This window comes from Echeneis naucrates, chromosome 14, assembly GCF_900963305.1.
Source record: "Echeneis naucrates chromosome 14, fEcheNa1.1, whole genome shotgun sequence".
NCBI classification, from domain to species: domain Eukaryota; kingdom Metazoa; phylum Chordata; class Actinopteri; order Carangiformes; family Echeneidae; genus Echeneis; species Echeneis naucrates.
The window spans coordinates 10190443-10214929 of NC_042524.1; the positions used below are offsets into that span (position 1 = coordinate 10190443).

Here is a 24487-nt window from a genome sequence, read left to right on the forward strand (position 1 = left end):
AATGAACATGGCACTGTTATTTTTACTTAATAAAGAACATTTTATTTACAAACCAAAATAAGAATCCTCTACCATGTATATAAGCCCCTTCATGCCATATTAAGCCTTGTGTGTCCTTATTGAATACATCACAATGAATATCTTTGCTATAAATGCTTCCTGGCCATCAACAACTGAACATCATAAATATTAGTACAAACTACTCCTGAAAACACAACTTTCATTTGTACAGTTAATTTTTTCAAAATGTTAAACAGAAAGAAATTATAAGATGTTACTGTGTGGGCCGTAAGTGTGAGAAGAACTGATTGGCACAACAACAAATTTAGCCTCTACTGTTTTTTATAGTTCTCCTCAATCTTCAGCTTCTCTGTGTTGTTTTTTAGGAGGGCTCCATCGTTGGCCACTTGCACCTTGTCAAAAAAGTTGAAATCCGCCACATAGCGGCCACCTGTGGTGCTAAACAGCACCGGCTTGAACTCGTAGCCCCAGAGGATTTCCTGGGGAACGTAGGAGGTGCGGCTCTGACACGTGGCTGCTGTCGACTCCATCGTGGCATTGAGTGTCACCAGCAGCTCGAACTCTCGAGTGTGAAGGTTTTCTGCGTTGAGTCCTGCCAGTGGGCTGTTTTCGTCCAGAACATGGTAGAAGGTGAGCGGGAGGATAAGGAAAGGGCACTCCCCGCTGGAGTCCATGTGGAAATCAACAGAGGTCTGGTGGACCTGTGTCTTCTCCCCCTCCGCTGTCACGTTGGACTGCAGGAGCTTTCCTGTAAATTGACACTGAATCAGAAGGCTCTTCCTCATGTTAGCCACTCTCACCATCAGACACAGCCTTCCTTGGTGCCTGCAGATTACTGCCTGCTGGCTAAACTTGATGGTCTCTGCTCGCTTCTTCGGCCGAGCCAGTTTTGCTAAGAAGGCACCGGTGACAAAGATCTCAGCCAGACCGGTGATGACGAGCTGAGCCACCAGGGTGAAGATAGCCAGGGGACACTCCTCTGAGATATAACGAAAACCATAGCCAATGGTGGTCTGTGACTCCAGAGAGAACAGGAAGGCTCCAGTCAGCGTCTCCACATTCATCACACAGGGTGTGTGGTTCGAATTCAAATTGCCCTCAAAATCTCCATTGCCCATGCCGATGAAATAAAAGATTACCCCAAAGAGGAACCAGGTCATGACAAACGTAGAGGCAAACAGAGTGAGTTTGTAGCGCCATTTCATGTCCACCACAGTGGTCCAGATGTCATGGAGATACAGCTTGACCATGCCCTCCACATTATCAATCCGTACATTGTTGTGTCCATCTTTGGACACAATCCTTCGCAGGACCTGTGCCTTCTTGTTGGTCATGTTACTCTGCGTCGATGTAGATCAACAGTGTCTTCTCAGCTTTGCATTGCCAAAGCAAGGTCTGTCAAGAAAAACAGAAAAGATAGGACTAACATTTCACATCTATTAGCTAATACTCTGTATTTACACATACACTTTAAGTGTCATTACACCAAAAACACAATGTTTCTGGTGTCTAGCCACGATGATACAGTCGGTTTTATGTGACCAGATTTTGAGATGAACAACTGAGGTGGAATTTAATATGTGGAGGTCAACTGGTCTTTCCAGGTGCTGTGTCAACCATATCAGTGTTCTGAGTCTTTTAACTTACTTTCTACCAGTCACATGCATAAACATAACAGAGTCATTACATTGTGGGCAACAAACTTCTTACTGAGAGTTAGATGAGGAGGTTGGTCTCATTCTCACAGGTGTTCATTCAATACAAAACTACCACAAAAACCGGCTTTGTGTAGATTAGCATTATGACTGGAAACAAGGACAACAGGCGGGCTCTGTCCAGTGGAAATGTACCAATGTTTCTTTGTTGTGCTTCGGAGTGATTTAGCCTTCTGGAATACCATTTGTATTTGTATTTCCATTGTCTAGTGGCACTTAAGGGTGTGCACAGACAAAACAGGGGAAAACAAATTGATTGCTTCCTAGCTTTATTCTCCAATTAGACGTCAGTTGATAAAATGCTTAATACCTATCTACTAGAAAATAAGGTAGTCATACAGTCATCCAGATAAGTATATTATAAAATGGGCTTATTAGATCTTTTTTATTATAAATCTTAACCCCCCCCCCCTCCAAAAAAGCAAAGAATAAAATTTAAAACTGCTTAGAAAAATACACAAATCATTGGTTTTCTGTTCTCACCACCGCTTCTTATCTTTTATGTTTTCCGCAATACCTCTTTTCAAGGACCTCAAATATTGTGCAGGAGATTCTCTGCAACAACAGTAATATTTGGAGTGTTTTTCTCAAACATTACATACAACACAGCATATTGTGAGCATATTTGAGTTTCTCCTGCATTAACATGAAAAATTTAAATAAGCTCCCTCAACACACACGTAAAGCACATGAGAACACTTAGAAAAATATCCAATAACAATCTTGAAAAGTAAAACATTGGTGACTAATGATCAAAATCAATATGTGCAATATACATACATACCAATATCCGCATAACATCGAATGTCACTTAAAGCATTCAGCACAAGGACAAAAAGCTAATCTTGTAGTAAACCATTGCAGGAGTCCGAGGACATTTTAAATAATGATTGATCGGTCGATAAAACTGACGGGTATTATACTCACATCCTGCTGTGCTGTTGAGCTTGTTGAATAGTTTCGGGTGTTTGTGTTGAGTTATCTCAGGGTCACACACAGTTTATGAAATGAAGCTGCCTTAGAACATCTAGTTCAGTGTCTTCTTTCTCCTATTGTCCTGGTTTGTGAGCGCTGAACTTTGGCACGGTGGTATTCAGGTAAGAACAGAGATGACAGACAAAGCTAAGCTGTAAACTCTGATCCACATGTGGGTTGGCTTTCATTCCCCCACCTCCCATACCTGTACAAAGGTGGACACAGTGACCTGAAACACTTTAAGTTTGTTTTCCTCCTTTTATGGTTGTTGTTGCTTTATACACACCCAGATTTATCGCTGTTCTCTGAAGGGCACTTTGAATTCCTCAGACACATTTTGGTGTCACTACAAGTAAACGGTAGCCTGAATTCTGGTGGAATACTGTCACTGACAATTACACCAGTTTAATCATAAATGGATGAGTCTTTGGAGCGTCTGTTGTTGAAGATGAAGGGAAACACTGAAATAAGTTCACATGGTAGCAAAAGTTGAGGTGCTGAAAGACAAAATGTAATCGGCTGAAAAGTGTTTAAGTATTAGACTAAATAGGCTGAAGTTGAAAAGTCAGTTAAAATTCAACCACTGAAAGGAGTTTAGGTGTAATTGTTGGAAAAAGATGATGTCAGTTTAAAGGGCCTTGAAGTGTAGTTTGATGTAAAACCTTGCATTTTTGTCTCCAAAGATCACATACTACACTGTGTGCACAATTATTAGGCAAATTGTGTTTTTGAGGATTATTTTTGTTATTGTACAACTACAGTGCTCTTGGTCAATCCAAAATGTTAGCAAACCTTCAAACCTGAACATTTAAGTAGTAAAAGTGAAGTTTTGGCTTTCTTAAGAGAATATCTATATGTACACCATTATCAGGCAACTATTAGCGTGCAGAATTATTAAGCAACTAAATGAAAAAGATTTTGCCATCTCACTTGTTTATTTTCACCTGTTGAAGTGAGAATAATAAACAAACTCAAAATTTACAAATAGACATTTCTGAAATGAAAAAACAAACAAACAAACGAAAAATGACCAATATAGCCACCCTTCTTTTTGATAACAGTCACAAGCCTTCCATTAACGGAGTCTGTCAGTTTCTTGATCTGGTCAGAATCAACTTTTTGTGCAGCTTTGTGCCTCCTCCAGACACTGTTCAGAGAGGTGTACTGTTTACCTTCACTGTAAATGTCCTGCTTAAGAAGGGCCCAAAGGTTTTCAGTAGGGTTTAAGTCAGGTGAAGAAGGGGGCCATGTCATTAGTTTTTCCTCTTTAAGGCCTTTACCGGCCAGCCACGCAGTGGAGCTTTGATCCATGTGATGGAGCGTTGTCTTGCATAAAAATCAGTCTTCTTGAAAGATGCTGACTTTTTCCTGTTCCACTGTTTGAAGAAAGTGTCTTCTAAAAATTGGCAGTAGGTCTGAGAGTTGATTTTGAGTCCAATTTCAACTTGCTCATCTTTAATAATACCTGCCCATACCAGTACCCCACCTCCACCTTGCTGGCGTCTTGAGTCGAAGTGGAGCCCTGTGTCTGGTACTGATCCAACCACGGGCCCATCCATCTGGTCCGTCGAGAGTCACTCATCTCTTCAGTCCACAAAACCTTTGAAAAATCTGTCTTCAGATATTTCTTGACGTTTCAACTTATGTGCCTTGTTCAGAGGCTTTCTTACCTTGACCATGTGTCTGAGAACTGAACACCTCGTACTTCTTGACACCCCAGGTAGGTTGCAGTTGTGGAATATGGCAGCGCTGGAGGATAATGGGTTCTTGGTAGCTTCATGTTTGATTCTTCTCACGTCTTTGGTGGTTGATTTGCGTCTTTTCTTCTTGACACATTTCTTGCGACCCTGTTGACTATTTGCAACTAAACGTTTGGTTCTGTGATCGAGCCCCAATATCTTAGATATTTCACGAGTGCTGTATCCCTCTGAAAGACTTTTTACAATTTTTGACTGTCATCGTCAGTTAAATCTCTTTTTTGGCCCATCTTTCCTGAGGAAAGGAATCTGCCTAATAATTATGCATACCCTGATATCCACCTTATTTTCAAACATGGAAGTAAATAGTGACGAACTTCCGTCTTTTTGTGCGGCACTTCCAGTTAGCCGCTTTCCCTTACTGGAGCTAACGGTGTCGTGGGTACACTATAAAGAAACCTTAAAAAAAAAAACAAGATGGGAGGCTGGTACCACATCCTCTGACAGTACCAGTGTGTTGATCTCCTTAGGCCACACCCTCCCTCATTACATAAATACACATCACCTGATATGCATTAAATCCAATGAGCATTCAAGTTTATACAGCTTGGAGTTAGAAATTGTGGATAAAATGATTATATGGTCAAAATAATCACTTGCCTAATAATTGTGCACACAGTGTACATGGCAACTGAAAAACACTCAAAGTACACAAGTAAAGCAGATCAAACTTTGGAAAAAAAGAGCTGTTTCTAATGAAAGCAGTTGAAGTGGCAACCTGCTGTAGGTGTAAGTGCTGAAGGAACTTTGAGTTAAGTGAAGTTCAATAACTGAAATAAACTTAATAATGTGAATGATAGAAGAGCGGAAAATGTGAAGCAGCTGTTAAATAAAAGGCAGAAATTGAAAGATGTCATTTGAAATATGAGCAATAAATGAAATTCAGGTGTTGACTGAAGTGGAAGCGGATTAAGCATCATCTCAGGCCGAAATTAGTTGTATTGAAGTTGAAGTGCTGGATGTTGCGAAAAACCTAAAAATGATTTTATTGAGTTTAAGTTGATGTGACAGGTCACAGGATGAACAATTTCAAACTGTTACAATACAATGAATGTTTTTATCAGTCCTGACTTTATGACCGTGAATCACACACCTTCACTTGTTATTAACGCCATTTTATTACGCTCTTTCCTGGCGGCTAGATGTGTGTGTGTGTGTCAGGTATGAGATCAGCTGATTTCCTGGTTCCTTCATGTTATAAAGAATATCAATGGTGTTTCAGTAAAACAGAACTTTGGATAAACTTGAGAAACAAAAATAAATTATTCACACACTTATATGTTCGATCCTGTCGATCTTCATTTTTAGCAGATTTATCTGATGTGGCCTGTTACTTAAGAGTCAGCTTTCCAAAGTTACATGTTCTAAAACACACAAATACGTGTACTTGAATTTGAATACTGAATTGAATCTTTGACACAGCTGGAGTGAAGGTGTTCAGTATACAAACTGAACACCTTCAGTATGCCACTCTTTCATCCATTAAAAGAATATGTCTCAATGGCCTCAATAATTAATAAAACAGACCAATATGACCCCACTCTTTCTTGGTAACTACACATTTACATTTGGTTTCTGCTGTGAAAGTGTTATTTCTGTATCAGGGAATAATGAGCTGGTTTAAAATTTATGGTCCCAACCCCACCTAGTGAACAAAATGAATTATGACTCCATATCTAGATCAGAGTGATTGGTTTCATCGCCAAAGTTAATAATGATGTTGATTTCCTAAAACAATAACTAATCAGATCAATACTTTGTTCACATTAGTATTTAGCTCCACCACGTGACTTTAATAAAACAGGAGGAACAGTAGTTATTTTTAATTACAACAAATCATGAACATTTTCCACCGCAGCTCTGATCTAGGACTGCATGCAGGAATCAATGTTGCAGTAGATATTTGGAGATGTGTGTATTGTAGATATTGTACTGGAAACAGAATACACTGTAGTTCAACCCCATTACTGTTCTTTCACCTCAACCTTTAATGGCCGCTGAGCTTGATTTTTACAGTCTGTCAAAAGGGAAACATTTACAAAGAGGAAGTGCTCTGACACAGAAATTAAAACTTGATAACACATAGCTGACTCAGGTTAAGTGACATTTTCATGATGATTATATAGGAACAACTGTTCCCAAGTGCAACTACTGTGTTCCTCCTCCAACATGAAATCAATCAGCAATTTGGTGTGCATTAGGCTCAAAACAGGAAGGTCATAAGTTCTTCAGAATCAATAGGACAAATCTATGGAGATCGTGAATATTCAAAGCTCCTTTTAATGAGAATCCAGAAATTAATTTCTGAGACCCTTAGAGAGGTTTGGAGCGGGATAACTGACCCTGCCATTGCTCAGTCTGTATGAGCTGTTGTCAATAAATGAGACCAGATCCAGAAAGGTGAAGTCACTGTGGTGGAGGGTTAGCAGTGGTGGCTTTTAGGATGCCTCGTAGCACTTTGTAGTTGTTGAGTGGTTGATTTTCTTTTGGTGGGTAGCAGGGGCCACGATCTGTTGCATAGGAGTAAGGAAAGCGTAGCACCCAAAGACCATCAGGGGGCAACACTATATCTGCCTGCTCTGGATGGAAAATTGGGCAGGGAGGAGGACCAGGCTGGACCTAAAAACACAACATTGTAAGGATTAATATGACAGTTTTATTTATTTAAAATATCTATTCATAGCGTACATCTCACAGAGCTCAAATATAAACGGTGAAGTCTGAAAACGCCTTCTCACTGGGATGGGACAGCGGTCTCAGATGTTTAAACACTACGGTATGCCAAAACAAATGAAATTAGTTAACTAAAATAAACATTTTTGGGCATCCCAGTATCCAGGTGATGCTGTCTGCTTCATGTAGATTCCATACAGCATCATGTTCCTGCCTACACTTAAAAGGTTCTGCTTGACTGCCAGATAATCTGCTCAGAATACTGTACTGTGGTATTTTATACACATTTAGCTGTTTACCTGGGGGTTGAGTGTAACCTCCAGTGGAGCATCAGGCACCACAATGAAAAGGCGAGCCAGCTGGGCGTAGTGAGGCTTCAGGCCGCGGCCCTGAGAAGGCGAGGGAATGTACAGCGGCATATCTGTGTTTAGCACCCTGGTGGCGGGGTCTTTGGCACCCCCTGGCCCCAGAACCTTCACAATTTTATCAGGTCCAGCGCTAATGAAGCGTCTTCCTCTGCTATCTTCATACTCAAAACCCACAAACGCACGAGCCATGTCATCCCTCCTGCGACTCCTACCCAGCCCTCCAGTGCTCCCTCGTTTTCCAACCAGGGTTTTATTGGGGACGGGCCACGAGGACGTGCCTCCATCCAAAGGCTCCGTCAGGCCAGTATCCTCCTCGGATCGAGAGCGGATCACCAAGTCCCACGGTAAGAGGAAGGAGGACCCGGGGAGGAAGCCTGGATGTTCCAGACCGCTGTGGCAGTTGTATGACTTTGCTGGGCCCAGTTTGACCAAGGACCAGCTGGAGAACTTGGGTAGCAGGCCCTTAGGACAGGCAGAGTGCATCATACCTGGGAGGTACTCCACTGTGGATGGCTGGCGATCTACAAGGCTTGGTCTCTTTTGCTGAACTTGGGTTTCTGATCCATCTCCATCACCGTAGGCACCAAGGCTGTCTGTGGACTGACCCAGACTGAGAGCCAAGCTAAGGCTGGTGTCTCCAGGTGTATGACTCTGGACGGTGCTCGGATCTTTCAGCCTCTCTGCCTCGCCAGACCCTGAGGCTTCACACGGGAGTCGCTGAGCTTGATTGGAGGCTGGTGCTGGATCAGGAGTGCTTGGCTGGAACACTGGAAATTCAGTCCTCTCCAATTTGCCACAGCATTTCTCTTCCAGCATCTGGTTAGGTGGAGTTCAAGAACATATTTTAAAAAATTACAATAATAATAATTAAAAGTAATATCTGAGAGTGTTGAGCAATGATGATGGGAGAATTCATTCACCTTCTACCACTTATCTGTTTCTGAATTCTGGGTGCTGGAGCCGATGGGATTGTGCTATGATGGTGCTTTGATGGAATAATGTCAGTCAAAATTCTTTTACGTGGTGTTTATAACAAGGTGGCCATAGTGTGAAAGAATACTTCTGAAATCTTTAAAATATACACACATTCACAGACTGTATATACACTCAAAGGTGTGTTGATATTCCTAATTATTCTTAAGATAATTCTAATTGAAGGGAAGGAGTGTTTAGTGGGAAAATGGACTTCTTATCTTGTTTGAAAACATTTCGGCTGACACTCCAAGACTGATATAACCTAGATGATAATGTAAGGGAACTGGGTTTTTCGGCCCTATAAAATCCATGATCACGGAATCATGGACGGAATCGCAGGATTAGACATTAAAAATGGAATTCATTCACCCCAAGTCTAGACCAAACTAGACGAAACACCGGATCCCCCCTCCAGAGACTAGCTGAGAGACTGAACCCCGGTCTTTTTTTCGGAATAAAAAGGAGCGTATCTGTTGGGAAAATTGTCCGAGGGTGTCACTAATAATGCACGCCCCCCACCAGCGAAGCAGCCGTCTGAGCGCTGAGTGCTAAGTCAAACGAGAGTGATTTACTGAGCTGAACACAATGTAGATGTCAGTAATCTGTGGAAAACTGAAGAAATTAAAAAGTTTACAGTATTTCCACCAAAGTTGTGGGACGTATGTTTCATTGTTTTATTGTTATGTTTTTGCTGTGTGGAAGCATTAAAATGATCAGTTATAACTGAAGAAATGCTCTATATTTCATTACTTAAAACACTGTCTCTGGGTTAAATTTGCATAAAATGAATACTCAAAAATTAAAAACTGGGGGAAAAAATAAAACAGATTTTATAGGGCTCTAAGTAAAAACCAAATTGAGTCCATATCTTTGCCTTCAAGAAGGACGGTCCGTTGCATCTCTCTTTCCTCCATTATTGTAGTTTCCTCCTTGTTTTGGTGCTTACCGCACATGCATCTGTTACAGAACTGGCTCTGTGATGACGTCAGGATGTCTCACATACAAAATGGAGGCAGACAGCCTGCAGATTTGTTTTATTTTAATCGATTTTGGGACATTTCAGATCGATTCTGAATCGTAGCAAATGAGAATCTCAATTCTTATATGAATTGATTTTTTGGCACACCCCTAAAGGGTATCTTAGTCATCACTATGAAATTCCCTTTTTTCTTTACTAGCCACTTACCATGGCTGAGCAAGACACATTAGGAAATAGATATCGGAAGATAACTTTTCACTCAGACAACGGAAACTAAATTATTTTAGGAATACATCTTTTTGCATTCATTTAAAAAACATGAGAATCTCCAGAAAGTGAAGAGCAAAGACACCAGAGCAAGCAAAGCTTACCGGTAAGAATTCCACACTAAATAAGATGTATCTGATAACTCTATCAAAGATAAATGTGTGGTGTTTGACAGCCAGTCAACAGAGGCAACTCAGCAGTGGTCAAAGTGTAGTTTGAATCCTGACCTGGTAGAAGTCATAATTGGCAGCCTGGAGGTCAAATGGATCCTCCCGAGGGGCCTGTTTCCTGCCACAGTTACAGGAGCTGGTGGAGCGACCCCTGCTGTTATGGTTCAGGATAGGTGGGTTGTGATCCATGTCTGGCTTCTCTCCTGCAGAAACGAAGATTCAGATTTTGTGCTTTTGTGTTATTCATTTTTGCACAATATGACTAACTGCCCTGCAGACTAAACCCATAGTGACCTGACGTGACCTGTCACTGTCAACATAAACTATCCAGGAGACTCCAATGTGGAGATAATCTTCACTAGTGCCTGTACTGAGGAAACGAGAGCAGAGACAGAGGATTCACCTGGCTGAGGCAGTAGGTGGAACTTATGAACGCAGTGCTGGTCAGTCAGGCTTCGCTCCTCGCACAGTTGGTGGCCGTTGCTCCAGAACTTGTAACAGTCCTCATGAAGCTGCAGTGCATAGCGCTGAAAAGCCACACCGCGAGCATGCTGGCTATACACCCGCAGAGCCTGCGCCAGCTGGTTTTTGTGGACCGTAGTCGTATAGTTATGGGGGAGGTTGGACTGGTAAGCGCTGTGAGCCAGTGGCAGAGCTTTCTGACACCTGTTCTCTGAGAACTTGGTATCAGCATCAAGGAAACCCTCCAATACCTTCAGCTGGCTTTGCACTTTTGAGGCTAGCTCAGCTATTTCTTCATCTGAGTTACTAATTAGGACTTGGTGGAGTCTGGAGGCGACTTGGACCCATTTAGAGTAGGTTGGCAACTCAAAGTGCGAAGGCTGTGGGTTTCGTCCAACACTGTCATCAAAGCCTTTCTTGGTCAGCACCAGCTCTACATGCTGCCAGAGGAATTCCTTCAAGCTGCAGTCTACTAGCTGAGCACCCACTGACACGCTGCACGAATCTCTGCCGCAGCTGGACTGCCGGGCTGAACGTCGCATCTGCTGGTAACGCCTCGGTCCCGACACCGACGTGGTGGAGTCCTGGTCAGATAAGATGCAGTTGGATCTCAGCTGACTGAGCAGAGAACCAACCGGGTCTTCGTCTGCTGTTGGTATCACATACACAAACGCCTGGTTGGCGGGCACCGTGAACAAGCAGTTGCTACTTTGGTTAGTCAGGACTCTGCTTTTACGGAAGATGCGATAAATTTGGTCCTCCAGGGCGTGCTGTAGCCTCCTCCTGGGGGAGTGCTTTTTGGGTTTGTCTGGGTTTCCTCCTGACTCTGAGCCATTTGCAGAAACCTGTGGAATAACACACAGAGGATGCTTCGTTAAAATTCATGTAAAACTCTTGATTACTGTGGATCTCCACCCCGTCCCATGTTTGCAGTTATTCTTTAACTCACAACTGTTTCTATTTAAATCTACTACTGCGTTTTCACATGTCAAAGCAGGAAATGAACATGCTGATAATCAGTTTCATAAAAGAGAGGACCTTCAGAGAGCCGGTCATCTGGAAGACGAAGAGCAGGCGCGGAGGGCAGGGCCGGCAGTTCACCTTCCACTCTTTGGACACCGGGCAGTCCTTGATGGCGGCTCGGATCAGGGGCAGCACCTTCTGGCGCAGGGCGTCCAGTGCTCTGAAGAGCCGGTCGTAGGTCACGTCAAAGGTCTGGCTGGGATGGACGAGCAGCAGGACGTGGCACACGGAAAACATGTAGAGCAGATGGAGGCAGTGCTGCCGGTCCAGACCTTTCCAGAAGTCGTGGGCGTCGGAGTGTCCAGCGCCGGCGCTCAGAGACTGGCAGGCCCGCAGCAGCTGGCGGCTGTCGCAGACGGAGGACAGCAGCAGGTAAAGCACCCGGGTCTCCTGGTGGTACAGAGCCTGGATGTGGCTGTCCGCCGTGTCGCCGTCTTGCGGTCCGTCGAACAGGGAGAAGATGTGCTTGTCCGCCAGGCTGTTGATGAGGGACTCCTTCAGCGGCCCGGGCTGCAAGCTGCTTTTTCCGAAAATACCGACCACACACAGCCCGTCGTCCCGGTAAGCCCCGTCCTCCTGGACGTCTGACTGAAGCAGAGCCCCTAAACTCATGGGAACAGCCATGTTCACCTCCTTCATGGTGGAGAGAGAAAGGGGAATAAAAACAACGACGCACCTATTTCCGGGCTCGTGACTATAAAATGTCCGAGTAGATACAAAAACCGCCAGACTGACTCCCGGTAAGGTGCCGTCTATTTGATAGTCTGACAGATATTTCTGGCCAGTAAATAATAATAATAATAATAATAATAATAATAATAATAATAATAATAATAATAATGACAACAGCTCACTGCCATCTGTAAGATATCTCCTGTTTATGGTAATTTGTATCGATTGTTTATTTTATTTAGTTTTAATTTGTGTAGTTGGGCCGCATTGGTCTATGAAGTGTAAGTAATTTTTCTACCTTTTGATTTCACAATGTTTTAACAACAACAACAATTGTACAATAACTTCATGTGCCCACATCTCTGTCCTCCCTGTCAAAAAAGAAAATGAAAACAGAATATAGAAGCAGACAAACACATTAGGGGGGAGGGGGATGTAAAAAAGTGTTGTCTTTTGTCTCAGTCATCTATTTGTCCAGAAAGGAGACTGCTTGGACATCCATCCTTCGTCTGATAAAAGGGACAACGCTGTTGATTAGTTTATTGTAATCTTATTGTTTCTTGTGTCTTCATCGGTTCAGTTTCTTGTTTTGACTCGGTTCTTCTGTTGCTGACAGGTCATGTTTGTAACATTTTCACAAACAAAATGTATATTTAGCTCTGATTAAGCCATGGTAACCACCTCCACAGCTGAGAGAACTTAAATACAGGCGTGTGAGTCCAGTGCAACATAATTTACAGGAGAAATGTTCAGCAGAAATATCACTGGTTCATTAGAACCCACAGTGTTATACAGCCCTTGGTGGAGTAGTCTGTATGAGTCCAATCCTAAGTTGCCTTCTATAATTGATATATACACGGTGCCCTTATAAAAAATTCAAACAGACATTTACCATATACAGTAAGAGTGCTCCTAAATGGAGCCGCCCTCACATAGTCGGGTCCCGGACGTCAGACAGGAGGCGGCGCCCGCGTACATGAGCTAAATGTAAAGAGGTGCGTCGTCTCTGACGTCACCGCTTTCTGATCGGCCGAAATCCCCGATAACGCGGTGCGCGCTCTCGCTCGGCTCTGAATGGGGACCTGGTCCAACCTGTGACAGCTCCTCTGGTAGTATCATCTCTCATCCAGTCCGACCCGCTGCTTCCAGACACACCGGTGGTCCACGGCACTGCTCCTCCGGTACTACACACTCACTGAGTTGGTCTGTTGGCACACTGACATCCCTGTTGGTCTGCTTAGTGCACTGACTGTTCTCTTCTTAGCCCGGCAAGTTAGTGTACTGACGGGCGGAGCTGTCTCTGTCTGTCCAGGAATGAGAAATGATGGCCGGCTCTGCAGCAGAGGAGAAAACCTTCCGACGGTTCCTGGAGCTCTTTCTCCGGGAGATGAGAATGCCTCTGCAGGACACCGACCCGGTGCCGATGCGCCCCTTGACGGACCTGGTGTCTCAGGACGAGGTGGAGGGGGAGTGCATCGACCTGTGTCTCCAACACCTCTACAAATAGTTAAGTGTGCACTTTTCACTCACTGCACGTTGCTTACATTGTGTGTATGGTTGAAGTTGAAATGCACGGTTCATTTTGGAGGGGTTTCTTTTTAATTGTGGGGGGATGCGCGGTGCAGAGGTGAGCGGGCTGAGACCCCGGGCTGGGTCCGCCTCAGATAACCTGTCTGCCGGCTACCTGCTCCACGGCACGCTGGGTGTGTCCAACATCAAGTTTAGACAAGTGTCTCTGCTGAAGCCTAATAGGGGTGGGGGGGATTAAAGCTGAAGCAGAAGTTAAAAGCGGACACAGCGACTCAGCGCAGCATTCAGCCAGGCTCTGTGGTATCAGTGTTTTTATTATGAGTCTGGTTATTGCCTCTAAATTCCGCTCCTGCCACCGATTGACGCCAGCGGTGACAGAGCTGGAGGTCCTCAAAAGGTGAACCCCTGGTTTTGCGTAACAGCACGACGTCATCGTGGCGTAGGAGGCGGAGGAGGGGGGGAGGAAGCCATCGCCATCACTGCTGAGCTCGTCTTCATGCAGGCTAAAAATAACCTCGCCGGTTACGTTGTTAGTCTTGATCGTTGCACTTGAAAATGCGAGACACGGACTGAAATGTTGCATTTTTTGGAAACTGGTGCAGTTGACAGTATGACTCTAAGCTGCTGTGACATCGTGCAGATCAGCGGGGTTTTTTTTAATATTTTTTTTATCCCTGACTCCCACCGCAGCTCGTTCCAAAGGTCTGCAATGCAAAGAAGACATTTTTACTAAGCTCAGACATTTCACATGCTCTTACAATCAATTTCATATATTTTACTGAGAAAGCACAATCGGTCCATAGGCAAAAAAAAAATTGAATTTGACAGGTTAAAACAAAAAATCAAGAGGCCAGTGTTAAAGATGTGGTCAAACTTGGCAGAAACAGTCAAAAAAAAGAGAAGAGCTCTGACCTGAGCTTTGCTGCCTGGCCTGGTTTTGAATCCAAAATAGGTGCAGAAACTGTGCTGGGAAAAACAGGATGGAAGGACTCATCTAGGGCACAAAGTGGCAAGGGGGCCGCTGCTTGCATGTACAGTACGCTCCAAAATGACTTTACTGGTCAGTTTGAACACAGACCCTGCAGGCATATATACTCTGTGCTGCTCAGAAGGTCAAGACGTACTTCAGCTGCTTCAGCAGTGATGGAGAGCATGTGCTGGTGGCAAGATGGATCTCATACAGCTACTGGTAGCGCTGTGAGGTGTTGGTCGATACAGTTCACCTGTTGTAGAAGCAACATTCATATGGCTGCCATGATGTCCAGGTTTGAGTGGCTGGAGAATTTAATGTTGATCAGCATCCAACATTCTTCAATTCTGCAGCTAATGCACATTTACGTCTGGTGACAAACGCTGGAAGAAATGGTTTAAAGTCTTGTATTGAAACCTGATCTTTTTTTCCCCGTTCTCTCAGTGTACTCGGTGTAGGATTTGAGCTCCTTCAAAGTTGAAGTGCTCCCGTGCATTTTGAGCATGTCTGTGTCTTAAGAGTTACGGGAACTATAATGTTTGACTATTAAAGGAATAGCATAACATGCTTATCCATTGTCTTGCAGAGAGGATCAATACTGCTCTTGTGTTTGGCATAAATATGTAGCTGGGGTCGTCTTGGCTTTTAGTCCTTTTAGTGATTAATCGATCGCTCAATTAGTCAACTGACAGGAAATTGGCGTTAAAGAATGCTAAAGTTATTTTTAGAAGCCAAGCTTTTCCATTTCCAGCCATTTGACTTCAGATTGACTATGAATTTAATTTATCAATTGAGAAAATGTTTTGCTTATCTTGGCTTAGTTTAGTATAAAAAACTTTCTCTGTCAATAGTTCGCATACCAACACCTGCAGCGTTTACTAATCAGCACACAGTTCTCTGAGATAACACGTTTTCTTTACAATCTCAATTAGAGCATTCGTCCCTTTTTATGTCGTTACATTAAATATACTAGGTATTCAATAAATATACACATCTCATTTTACCAATTAACTGTTTCTCAAACCATTTTCAAAGAATTTTCTCTGGCCGTAAAATTTCTTCATCCATTTTGTCTTATGTATTTTGTAAAGAATCTTTTTTTTTTTTTTTTTTACACCAGTGGAATATACAATTTGTGTAAATTGTTTCTAACAACTCCTGACAACTACACACCTTCTGGCGCTGAACAAACATGAAACAAGATGTGAGCATGACCGCTGGTTGTTGTAACTTTTTTTTTGTGGCCATCTCTCCAAAGCACAGGAGAACAGTCAGACTGGTGTGTGATTCCAAATGTCAGTGTTACTACTGCTCATGACCAGATTTGGCTGAAAGCTGAAGGTGCCACAGCCATTTAAAGTCCATCCAATCTGGCTTTGGGAAACAGCTATTAGCCAAACTCACCAAAATAACTGCGGATTGCCGCCTCGCATCGTAACATCCCACTGTCTCTCTTTTCTGGCTCAGCTAGTGTCTTATACGTTTGGCTTGTTGGAGCTGATGAATCACTCTTTGGTTCTCCTCCACGGTGCAGTTTATCTTAGGAGATGCTATCAGGAGCTGGCGCCTTCTTTGCTCACAAGGTCAAAAGAGACATTCATTTTTGTTGTTGCATGTGCACAGTTGAGTTTCCAAGTTGGTAAATACTGAAAGCTTCTAACGTCTGTGAATTTCTTGACGTTTTCCCCACATAAAAAAAAACAAAACAAATGATGATGTTTATTGTCATATAGCAAAGCAACTGACTTGTTCATCAGGAGCAATAGAGGAAATATTGTATTATGGGAATGGGTATTGTGGGATGGATGTTTCAACAAAGAGTGGTACTCCAACTGACTAAAAATGTGGTTCAGACTTGTCATTTGAAGCATAATAATGTTTTAACACACTATAAATTGACGATGAGAAAACAACATGGCAACACTGAACTGGTCGCTCATGGGGATGAATGTTCAGAGAATGATCACCAAAATCTGCATCTTCTTCGCTGAAGATATAATATTTTCTCAATGATTTTGGTGCCAAAGCAGAGTTAATTTAGTTAATTTAGAGACCATCTTGCAGCAGCCCGCCTAGCTGGTTGAGATATCTTGGACTGGACTTGAACACAGAACAGGCAAACAAACTGCGTAACAAGCAACATCTATTCGAGCAAATAAAGAAACTTCCATCACTTTGGCAGCTGATCTGACAGACTTCAGTTCAATCTGGTTTGTCTGGTGTTTTAATGTGTAAAATTAACTGTTACAGTATTTGGCTGGAGTCAAATCTGCTCTGGCTCAGGAGTAGCAGCGAGCACAGATCAGGTATCTGCTCTTATTCAGAGCTGTTACACCATTGAATGTATGTACTTATTCTTCCATTAACATTGCCTCGGTGCATTTGAGCTCACAGCACTCAGTGAAAACGTACACAGACTCGGTCTAAACTGGGTGTTTGTTTGACACATCCTTTCATTGTATACATCTGGTTGTCATAGAAACCGCACTTTCATCCGTGCATGAAGTGATAATGGTTTTGTGTCGTCAATCTGAATGCAGCTGGCAGCAGCATCTGACTATGTTGTAGTAAGCCTTTTTTATATGTGGAAGTTTGTTAGCTGCACTTAGATAACAGGTAACATCAGAGTCAATACAAGCAGCACACCAGTGCTTTTGAAGTTGCCATTACTTTGCTGCTTATCTACGCTCAATAAAGTGGGTAAAATGGCAATAAATAATAAGAAGCATGAGATTATTTAAATTGATCAATAAAATCTGTCCATTTAACGAGTCTGGTCATTGCAGGACCATGTGAATGTAAACTCTTCATACCTCACTGCCTCCGACTGACTGGGGCTATTTTTATCTCAAGTAACATGAGACCAGGCATTATTATATGTGCTGGTTTAAAACAAAGTGATTTGGAGCATCAATCAGTGCATCTGTATTTTGAGCCAAAGCTGAAACAGGGAAGTAAGTAGAATTTAAAGACGTTTATGATGAGAGGATGAGATGAGATGAACTGCAGAATCTGTTAGTTCATTGATTTAAAATGTTAATGTAAAAAATATTGATCTTTGCTGCTTTAAATCATCAGAGTAAGTTAGATCGCCATTCTAACCAGACATCCAGGCATCCATTGGTGCTTACACAAAACAGTGTTCCCGTTAAATACCCGGTCCCAAATAAAAGCTGCCGTTGAATACACTGATGTTGGTTGTCAGGTGCGGTATAAAATAGGGCTTCTGGGCTCCGAGTGCTAACGAGATATTAGCTGAATCTGGTGTTGCAGTGAAATCCTGCTGGCACGTGGGTCTCAGTGGTTCGTGGATGAGAACCTTCACTGCGGTTCTCGCAGCAGACTGATGGAATGAGTATATGTCGTGGCCACCGTCCTACATGGCTGTCTACAGTAGCTCTGCTGTGAGTGTAATGATAGTTGGAGGCAGCAGCTCTGGTGATTCATCCCAACATGTCATTAGTTTGTCTCTGGGTTGAACAGCTAATAATAGACTTCTGCAAGGAGAGAGATCCCCTCTCTGTGTGAGTGTGTGTTAATAGGGGGTGGATGAAGCACTCGGTGTGCTCAAACGAGTTTGGGGGGTGTGGACAGAGTCTGTGTGTGTGTGTGTGTGTGTTAAAATAATGCCAGTGTGGTTTTAATCCATTTGCCTCCAGGCAGCTGGGAATCACATCTGAGAAGAGGAGGATGCAATCTACTCCCACCTAAACATGATGTGATTTTAGGTGTGTGTCTGGGATTTTATGCTGCCGTGTGAATAACATAAGCAGACATATATGAAGCAAGGACAGAAGTAAGTACGCTGCCTTGCCCTGAACCGGCACCTCATTAGTAAACAAATTTTCAACCATAAGTCAAAAGTGCCATAATGTTTAATGCTGGGTTTCCCAAAAGAGACTTGAGCTGTGATCTGTCAGCACGGGGCCAATGGAGAGTCACCACCCCATACATTGTTATTTTGTTTGCTGCCCAATTCAACTCATAATTAAACAGTGCTCTCTTTCCTATTTCAGAGTGATAAAACTCTGATCATTTTAATCATACACTAGTTCATTTCTGCCAGGTTTATTTAGTTTCCGCCCACCCTTATTGTATGTTAATGTTCTATTTTCCCCAAGACACGTTTCACTGATTTCAGACCAGAGTCTTCAGCAGGAATTCCACATTCACACAGATCACCTTCATCTGTTGTTAGTTTTTATTGTGTAGTGCAGATTTTCCATTTTTATTTAAACAATAAAAACTGCCACAAGCTGTTGTAGGTGTGAAGTAACACAACACTCGTTTTGTGGCATATCTGGTATCTTACTAACTTACTAATTAGATTACAGTTACTCAAATAAGCGGAGGTGGTTTTATCAGAAAGTAACAAAAAAGAAGTGTGAGAAAAGATAAGTTTTCAAGAGGTTGTTGAAGCCTTAAAAGGATTCAGGAGCTTTTTCCACCATTTGGGAACAGCAGATAGATGTAGGCTTGTAATGGTCAGGGTGAGATTTAACCAAGAGCTGCACCGTGTGCTGAGGCAAGTCAGGCCTGATTTTCATGTTATATAAAAGAAAGCAACATTAGGGACATATTGGATTGGCTGGGTTGATTTGGAAAGGTGAAAGGTGGTGTTCCTGTCAGAAAGGCAGGCTGAGAGCTGTGGTGTGATTGTTTACTGTATCAAATGTAGCTGAGAGTGGCAGCATATGAAAAACTGAAGACTGACCTGCTGCTCTCGCCCGAAGGCCTTGAGTGGCAGACAACACGGCCGTTTCAGTAGCAGCACCTGCTTAAAGACTGCCCTTTCTATGCACTTGTTTCGGAATAGACGCAGTGTCGTGACTAAATGCTAGAAATGTGTTTAAAAAAAAAAAAAAAGATGCTAATTGTGCATTTTTTTAGTAGGTTAGGACTACAGCTCACCACGTTGAAGTTGGATCAGCCAATGTATCTTTTGGACTGCTTATCTACCCTCAGTTCTATATTGTCTTTAATCTGATAAAGGAAAAAAAATGAAAAGAAAAGAAAAAGAATTGACCCATAATGAGCTTAAAACAACAACAACAACAACAACAAAAAAAAAACATTGACTGCACGGTAGATTTGTCCTAAGCAGTCATCCTGACTGAGATAAAAAAAAATATATCTTGGCACTGGTGTGCTAGCGCTGTCTGTTTTCACTGACTGCTGGTGAATTGATGATTACTTGAAGAGGGGTAAGAGGGGGAGTTAAATGACCCGCCGCATACTCACCCTAAGAGCTGATAGATAGTAATTGGGAGGAGAGCCTTTCTAGACCTCATTAAACAGAGATGTCTCCCACAGCTGTAGAGAACTAGGGGGGTAGATCCGGCTTCCTCCAGCACACATGATGCACTCAAGTATTTACACATACAGACACACACAGAATAAAAGAGGAGTTGGTGCTTGAGGAACTGCTGATGACAGGTTTATTAAAGGATAAACCTCAGACCGAAACTACGACATCACCACAAGTGACTGTGTTGTTGGGGATCATCTTATTATTATGAATTATTTGTATCTTTATATTTATTGATACGATTAATATATATACTACCCTTAGTTTTTTCTGTTTTAGCTGCATTTTTTCACATCTTTGTTTAGACTGACTGCACTCACAGCTCCTGTATGAGATTAGCATCAGTTATAGGTTTAATGATGATTACCAATGATGAATTATGTTGATGTAAAACAAAATTACATGTTATTATGTTTGCCAGGGAAAAAGACATTAAACCAGCTGCCTTCTAAATTACACTGGCGATCACGTGAAGGCTCCAACTGAATCTTAATCCTAATAGACTCTCCATCACGTGAAATATGTGATGGTTTAAGAGCTGAAACTTGAAATTTGTTGTCTCTCATACAGTTAAAGTGGTAAAACATTATTGTGTGAATTGCGTGCTGGAAAGCGGCAGGTTTACTCATTCGGCTGTCATTACAGTTCTGTGGACAAGTGGTGCTCAGGTGCAGCAGCATCGCAAACTACAGCTTACAGATGTTAAATCACATCTCTGTGTTCACGCCATGGTGACTCTGGGAGAAATGGAAGCTTTCAACTGAAAGAAACAGAGTCATGTCACCATGCCAGTGGAAAATACAAATGCGACATGGGAATTTCTTTTCTCACAAATTGTCGAAACAAGCAAGCGTGGCAGTGAATTCAATAATATCAACCCAAAACACTAGCAACCCCCATTTATACTGAATGAACTAAGACAACATTTCCATTTGAAATGAAATCTAACATTTAATTTCTACAGTGTCATACATATCCGCTCTGTAACATGCATCATCTTATTTCTTCAAGCACTGTGCATCAATACTACAGAGGGTGAAATTAACATCTTTTTTTGCATTATAGTTTCATGATGGTGATAGCGCCTCGTCTTTGTAGGAACTGCCAGCCTGCAGCCTGCAGCAGAAAGAGTCTTGAGTGGTTTCCCCGTAATAGCCACAGTACTGATTATAAGGGTGATTGCTTTAGCTGGTAGTCAGCTACTTACTCATCTCCGGACTCAATGACACTTCTAGCTTCTTGTTGTCTCTCCAGTCTCCCCCTTTTTTTTCCTTACCTCTCTTGAATTGGAGTCATACTGCTACGGGATAAGTGCCACCATTTTAACTCTAACAGACGCTGCATTCATTTTGCACTGCATTAGCTTTTATAGCTAATATCTCAAATTTACCGGACAAACAGCAGGAAGAAATGCACTGCCAACATAACATCATCATCATCACCTATGAAAGTGAACATTGGCAGATCTTGAACTGGTTAGTCTTTATTCCTCAAGTCCTTGTCTTGTAAACCAAAGCTGGTAAGCATGTTCGGCATGTGCAGTACGCAACTGCCTAACATAATATGAATCAACAATATATGATCAATTTGAACACCCCACTCAACTGAGGACAGAGACGTTGAATATAATTGGCTGTGAACCACTTTTAGTTGCTTGTCAAAGGTTTGGAGTGTTTTATCTCCAAGAACCACAAAACTTTCATTTCATCATTGATCAATGAAAGCAATGCATTTCATTTTAAAATGAAGCAGATGTTTGACCTGAAAAACAAAGTAGTCTTTAAGCAGCAGTGAAGTCCACCCTTCCTTGAGCGCGCTCACTTTGTGTCATTTATCAACATCAACACTCCTTGATTGAAGTATCGCTCCTTCTGGCTATGGTAACAATAACCATTATTAACCGTCTGGTTCAAGGACGAGAGTGCTTTGCTTAGAACAAGCAAAAGCCTCGAGGGCTTTATTAATGAGAACTTCCCTTAGGCTATCCAGCAGAAGTAGGATGCTGCACAGGAGAGAGGAAATATTGCCAATACAGAAGTGTACAGCAGCATTTATGTCCAAGGGCCCACACACTCTTATCACTCCCACTCTTCAGGGTCTGTATTCACACATAACTGGTGCATCTCCAAATTAGCGACCCTTTCAGCTGTAGTAATATAGTCTGTAAAGAATAAAGACAGATCATTAATAAAAACCCATAAATGCATTTTGAGCAATAAAATAGCATTACACCTGAGGATAACTGAAACCTTCTCTTCAAAGCTGGGGCTGATTAGTGACGAAAGGGATAAGAATGAATCCGATATTAACCATATAGTGATGACAGAGTTGTTTACTGATGAAAATACGGCAGTTTTAACATTAAGTGACGTGATTTTAATCATCTAAATATAAATGTCTAATTTCTTTTCTTCTATCTTATAATTACAGCCACACACAGCTATCATTTCTGAACACATTTGTTTATCCTATAATATTTAAGGTCACATCTGCACAGCCAGCTTGTTTTTTGTTGTTGTTGTTGTTGTTGTTGTTGTTGTTGTTGTTGTTGTTGTTTTTTGGGCCTATATTAGTAAGGATAGTTTGAATGATAGAAAAATACGATGCTATATTTGTTGTTAGTACTTGACTGTGTTTTATCACTCAAACGTTCCTGTCATTATTTTTTCAAAGTTACTCATCTTGCAATGAAATCCATTAATCATTAAATGAATCTCTCTCTTTTTATCTATCTATCCATCGATATAGATAGATAAGAGAAAGAGAGCAAGCAAGACCACTAAGCTACACAACAACAACGCTACCCAACAAAAAAACACACAATAATGACAGCAATAATAATAATAAAAATCTTAATAATATTCAACCAAGTGTTCGAGTCAGGGAAGGCATGAACCTTGATTACAATGGTCTCACAAAGATTTCAGCTTTATGAAATATTTTACGAGATACTTTAGAAACAACAGTGCAAAGATGGTAGGAAATGAAGGGAGAGACGGTAGGAAAATGGCATACAATAAATGTCCCCCACATTGTGGTTCATAGTAGGACACCTCAAGCTTTTCATTTCGTGAAAGAGGAACAGTAGCTTTCAACAAGCAGGATGAGGCTGTGTTCGTGCAGCAGCCTCTTGAGCCTGTTTGACAATATGCTCGTCTTTTTGCTTTAATTAGAACATCAAAGGTCAGAGCCATAGGAGACGCGTCAATACAAAGGTACTGTTATGCCATACAGGAATGTAGCGAGTATACCACCACAGCGACCATCCACAACAAAGCTGCAGTCCAGAACTCAAAATGGATTTCATCTGCATTTAGCAAATGGTAGACGGTTTTGTCACTTCACAGCTGTATAATCAGACCATCCATTGAAGTCCCACATGCACTATCTCAGAATGAAGTGACCTCCTTTTGGGCTGAACTAGTTTCAAAGAGAATGAATACAGCTCTCCTCATATTCAACGTACATGAAACAACATGTCATGTATCCATAACGGCCGTCATTGCTGCCTCTTCCCAGGGCGAAGCATTACTGTGAGCAGGCCAAGCCTTAAATGAAAGTCAACATGTGCTCCGGCACAGAATTTTTGAAAGGCCTAGTTTTTCACGCTACCATCTGTCTGTCTACTGGCTTTTCACTGTTTAATCAGAGCATTATGAAGCCAGGAGATTTGATCCCCCTGGAGATATACATCCTCTGAGGCTTCTGGGAAGTAACTGAATGGCTTTCTAGAGCGCCTCTGAAAAGCTGCGTGAGGTTCTGTCAACCTGGTTTCTCAAGAAAAGGGGTTTTTCTGTGACTTTTGAGGCATCCTGCCTTAGAAAAGGCAGACCTGGCAGAACCTGCAAAACATCAGTGCTGGAAACATTTTGAAAGTGTTTATCTTCAACATGTTTGGGGTGTTTTACATGCATCTATGTGATGGAGGTTTTTTCTCAGTGCAGTCACCAACATAACTTCCTCTCCTCCATGCTTCCTCGCTCTGGTCTAGTCTATCCCTTTGAAATTAGTTGTCGGGGTAATCCTTTAATCAGAGTGTCTCACTGGGATTACCAGAGAGGGCAGCCTCAGTTACTGCCTCCACCATCACTGGCAATTGTTGAGCCTACAGTAATTGCACTAATGTGGCCTTTGCAACGGCAGCACCATGTTTCATGCAATGAAACCCTTCAAACTACTTTCCTTTTGTTGATAAAAAAATATCAGAAGATTGATGATGATGATTGATTAGTCGGCAATGTCTTTCTAAGTGAACCACATTGAACTTTATATCACTTCATGAAAGATTGAAGAAAATGCAACTGTTTCCTACTCTAAATGATCAAGTAAGAGGAGATATTTGTTCTCAGCTTTTTCAGTGATTGATCATTTTGAAGCTGAAATGCCAAACGCTGACAAGTTTTTCTCTGTAACATGTCAGTAAACTGGACATCCAGGGTTTTGGACTCATCGTACCAACCATTTTTCATTATTGTCTGATGCATTACACACCATCTGAGTCTTTGATTATAGCTAATACATCCATCAGTGTGTGAGAATTGGTTTTTGATCTAATGATTTAAAAGTATTTTTCTTTTTCTTTAGCAATATTTACGATATTTTTTATTTCCTTAATAAAAAAT

The 24487-nt window shown here is 42.0% G+C and overlaps 3 protein-coding genes across 4 annotated transcripts in view; 1 reads left to right on the plus strand and 2 right to left on the minus strand.

Annotated features, from left to right (window-relative positions):
* Positions 1-19: 19 nt before the first annotated feature.
* On the minus strand, positions 20-2846 carry kcnj15 (potassium inwardly rectifying channel subfamily J member 15). Its single transcript, XM_029518634.1, has 2 exons — positions 2664-2846; positions 20-1416 (listed from the first exon to the last, which is right to left on the minus strand). The coding sequence occupies exon 2, from the start codon at positions 1353-1355 to the stop codon at positions 333-335; it is 1023 nt and encodes a 340-aa protein (XP_029374494.1). The 5' UTR covers positions 1356-1416; positions 2664-2846; the 3' UTR covers positions 20-332.
* A 2726-nt stretch (positions 2847-5572) lies between these two features.
* smg8 (SMG8 nonsense mediated mRNA decay factor) lies at positions 5573-12024 on the minus strand. The gene is made up of 5 exons (XM_029518833.1): positions 11401-12024; positions 10304-11207; positions 9958-10103; positions 7441-8325; positions 5573-7087 (listed from the first exon to the last, which is right to left on the minus strand). Exons 1-5 carry the CDS (start codon positions 12022-12024, stop codon positions 6875-6877), a joined length of 2772 nt encoding a protein of 923 aa, XP_029374693.1. The 3' UTR covers positions 5573-6874.
* Positions 12025-13102: 1078 nt separating this feature from the next.
* ppm1e (protein phosphatase, Mg2+/Mn2+ dependent, 1E) overlaps positions 13103-24487 on the plus strand; it is a 35250-nt gene continuing 23865 nt past the window's right edge. For both annotated transcript variants that reach the window (XM_029518834.1, XM_029518835.1), the window contains exons 1-2: positions 13103-13238; positions 13370-13563. In XM_029518834.1, the coding sequence (XP_029374694.1) occupies positions 13379-13563 (185 nt within the window). In that variant the 5' untranslated portion in view covers positions 13103-13238; positions 13370-13378. The remainder of the gene's footprint in view (positions 13239-13369; positions 13564-24487) is intronic.

Bases quoted from the DNA above. Each gene is read 5' to 3' on its own strand.
- kcnj15 (XM_029518634.1), bottom strand. From the start codon at position 1,355: ATGACCAACAAGAAGGCACAGGTCCTGCGAAGGATTGTGTCCAAAGAT.
- smg8 (XM_029518833.1), bottom strand. From the start codon at position 12,024: ATGAAGGAGGTGAACATGGCTGTTCCCATGAGTTTAGGGGCTCTGCTT. The intron at 11,208-11,400 runs GTCCTCTCTTTT...GTTATTCCACAG, and splicing joins AGATGACCGGCTCTCTGAAG to GTTTCTGCAAATGGCTCAGA. The intron at 7,088-7,440 runs GTAAACAGCTAA...TTGTGTTTTTAG, and splicing joins AGGTTACACTCAACCCCCAG to GTCCAGCCTGGTCCTCCTCC.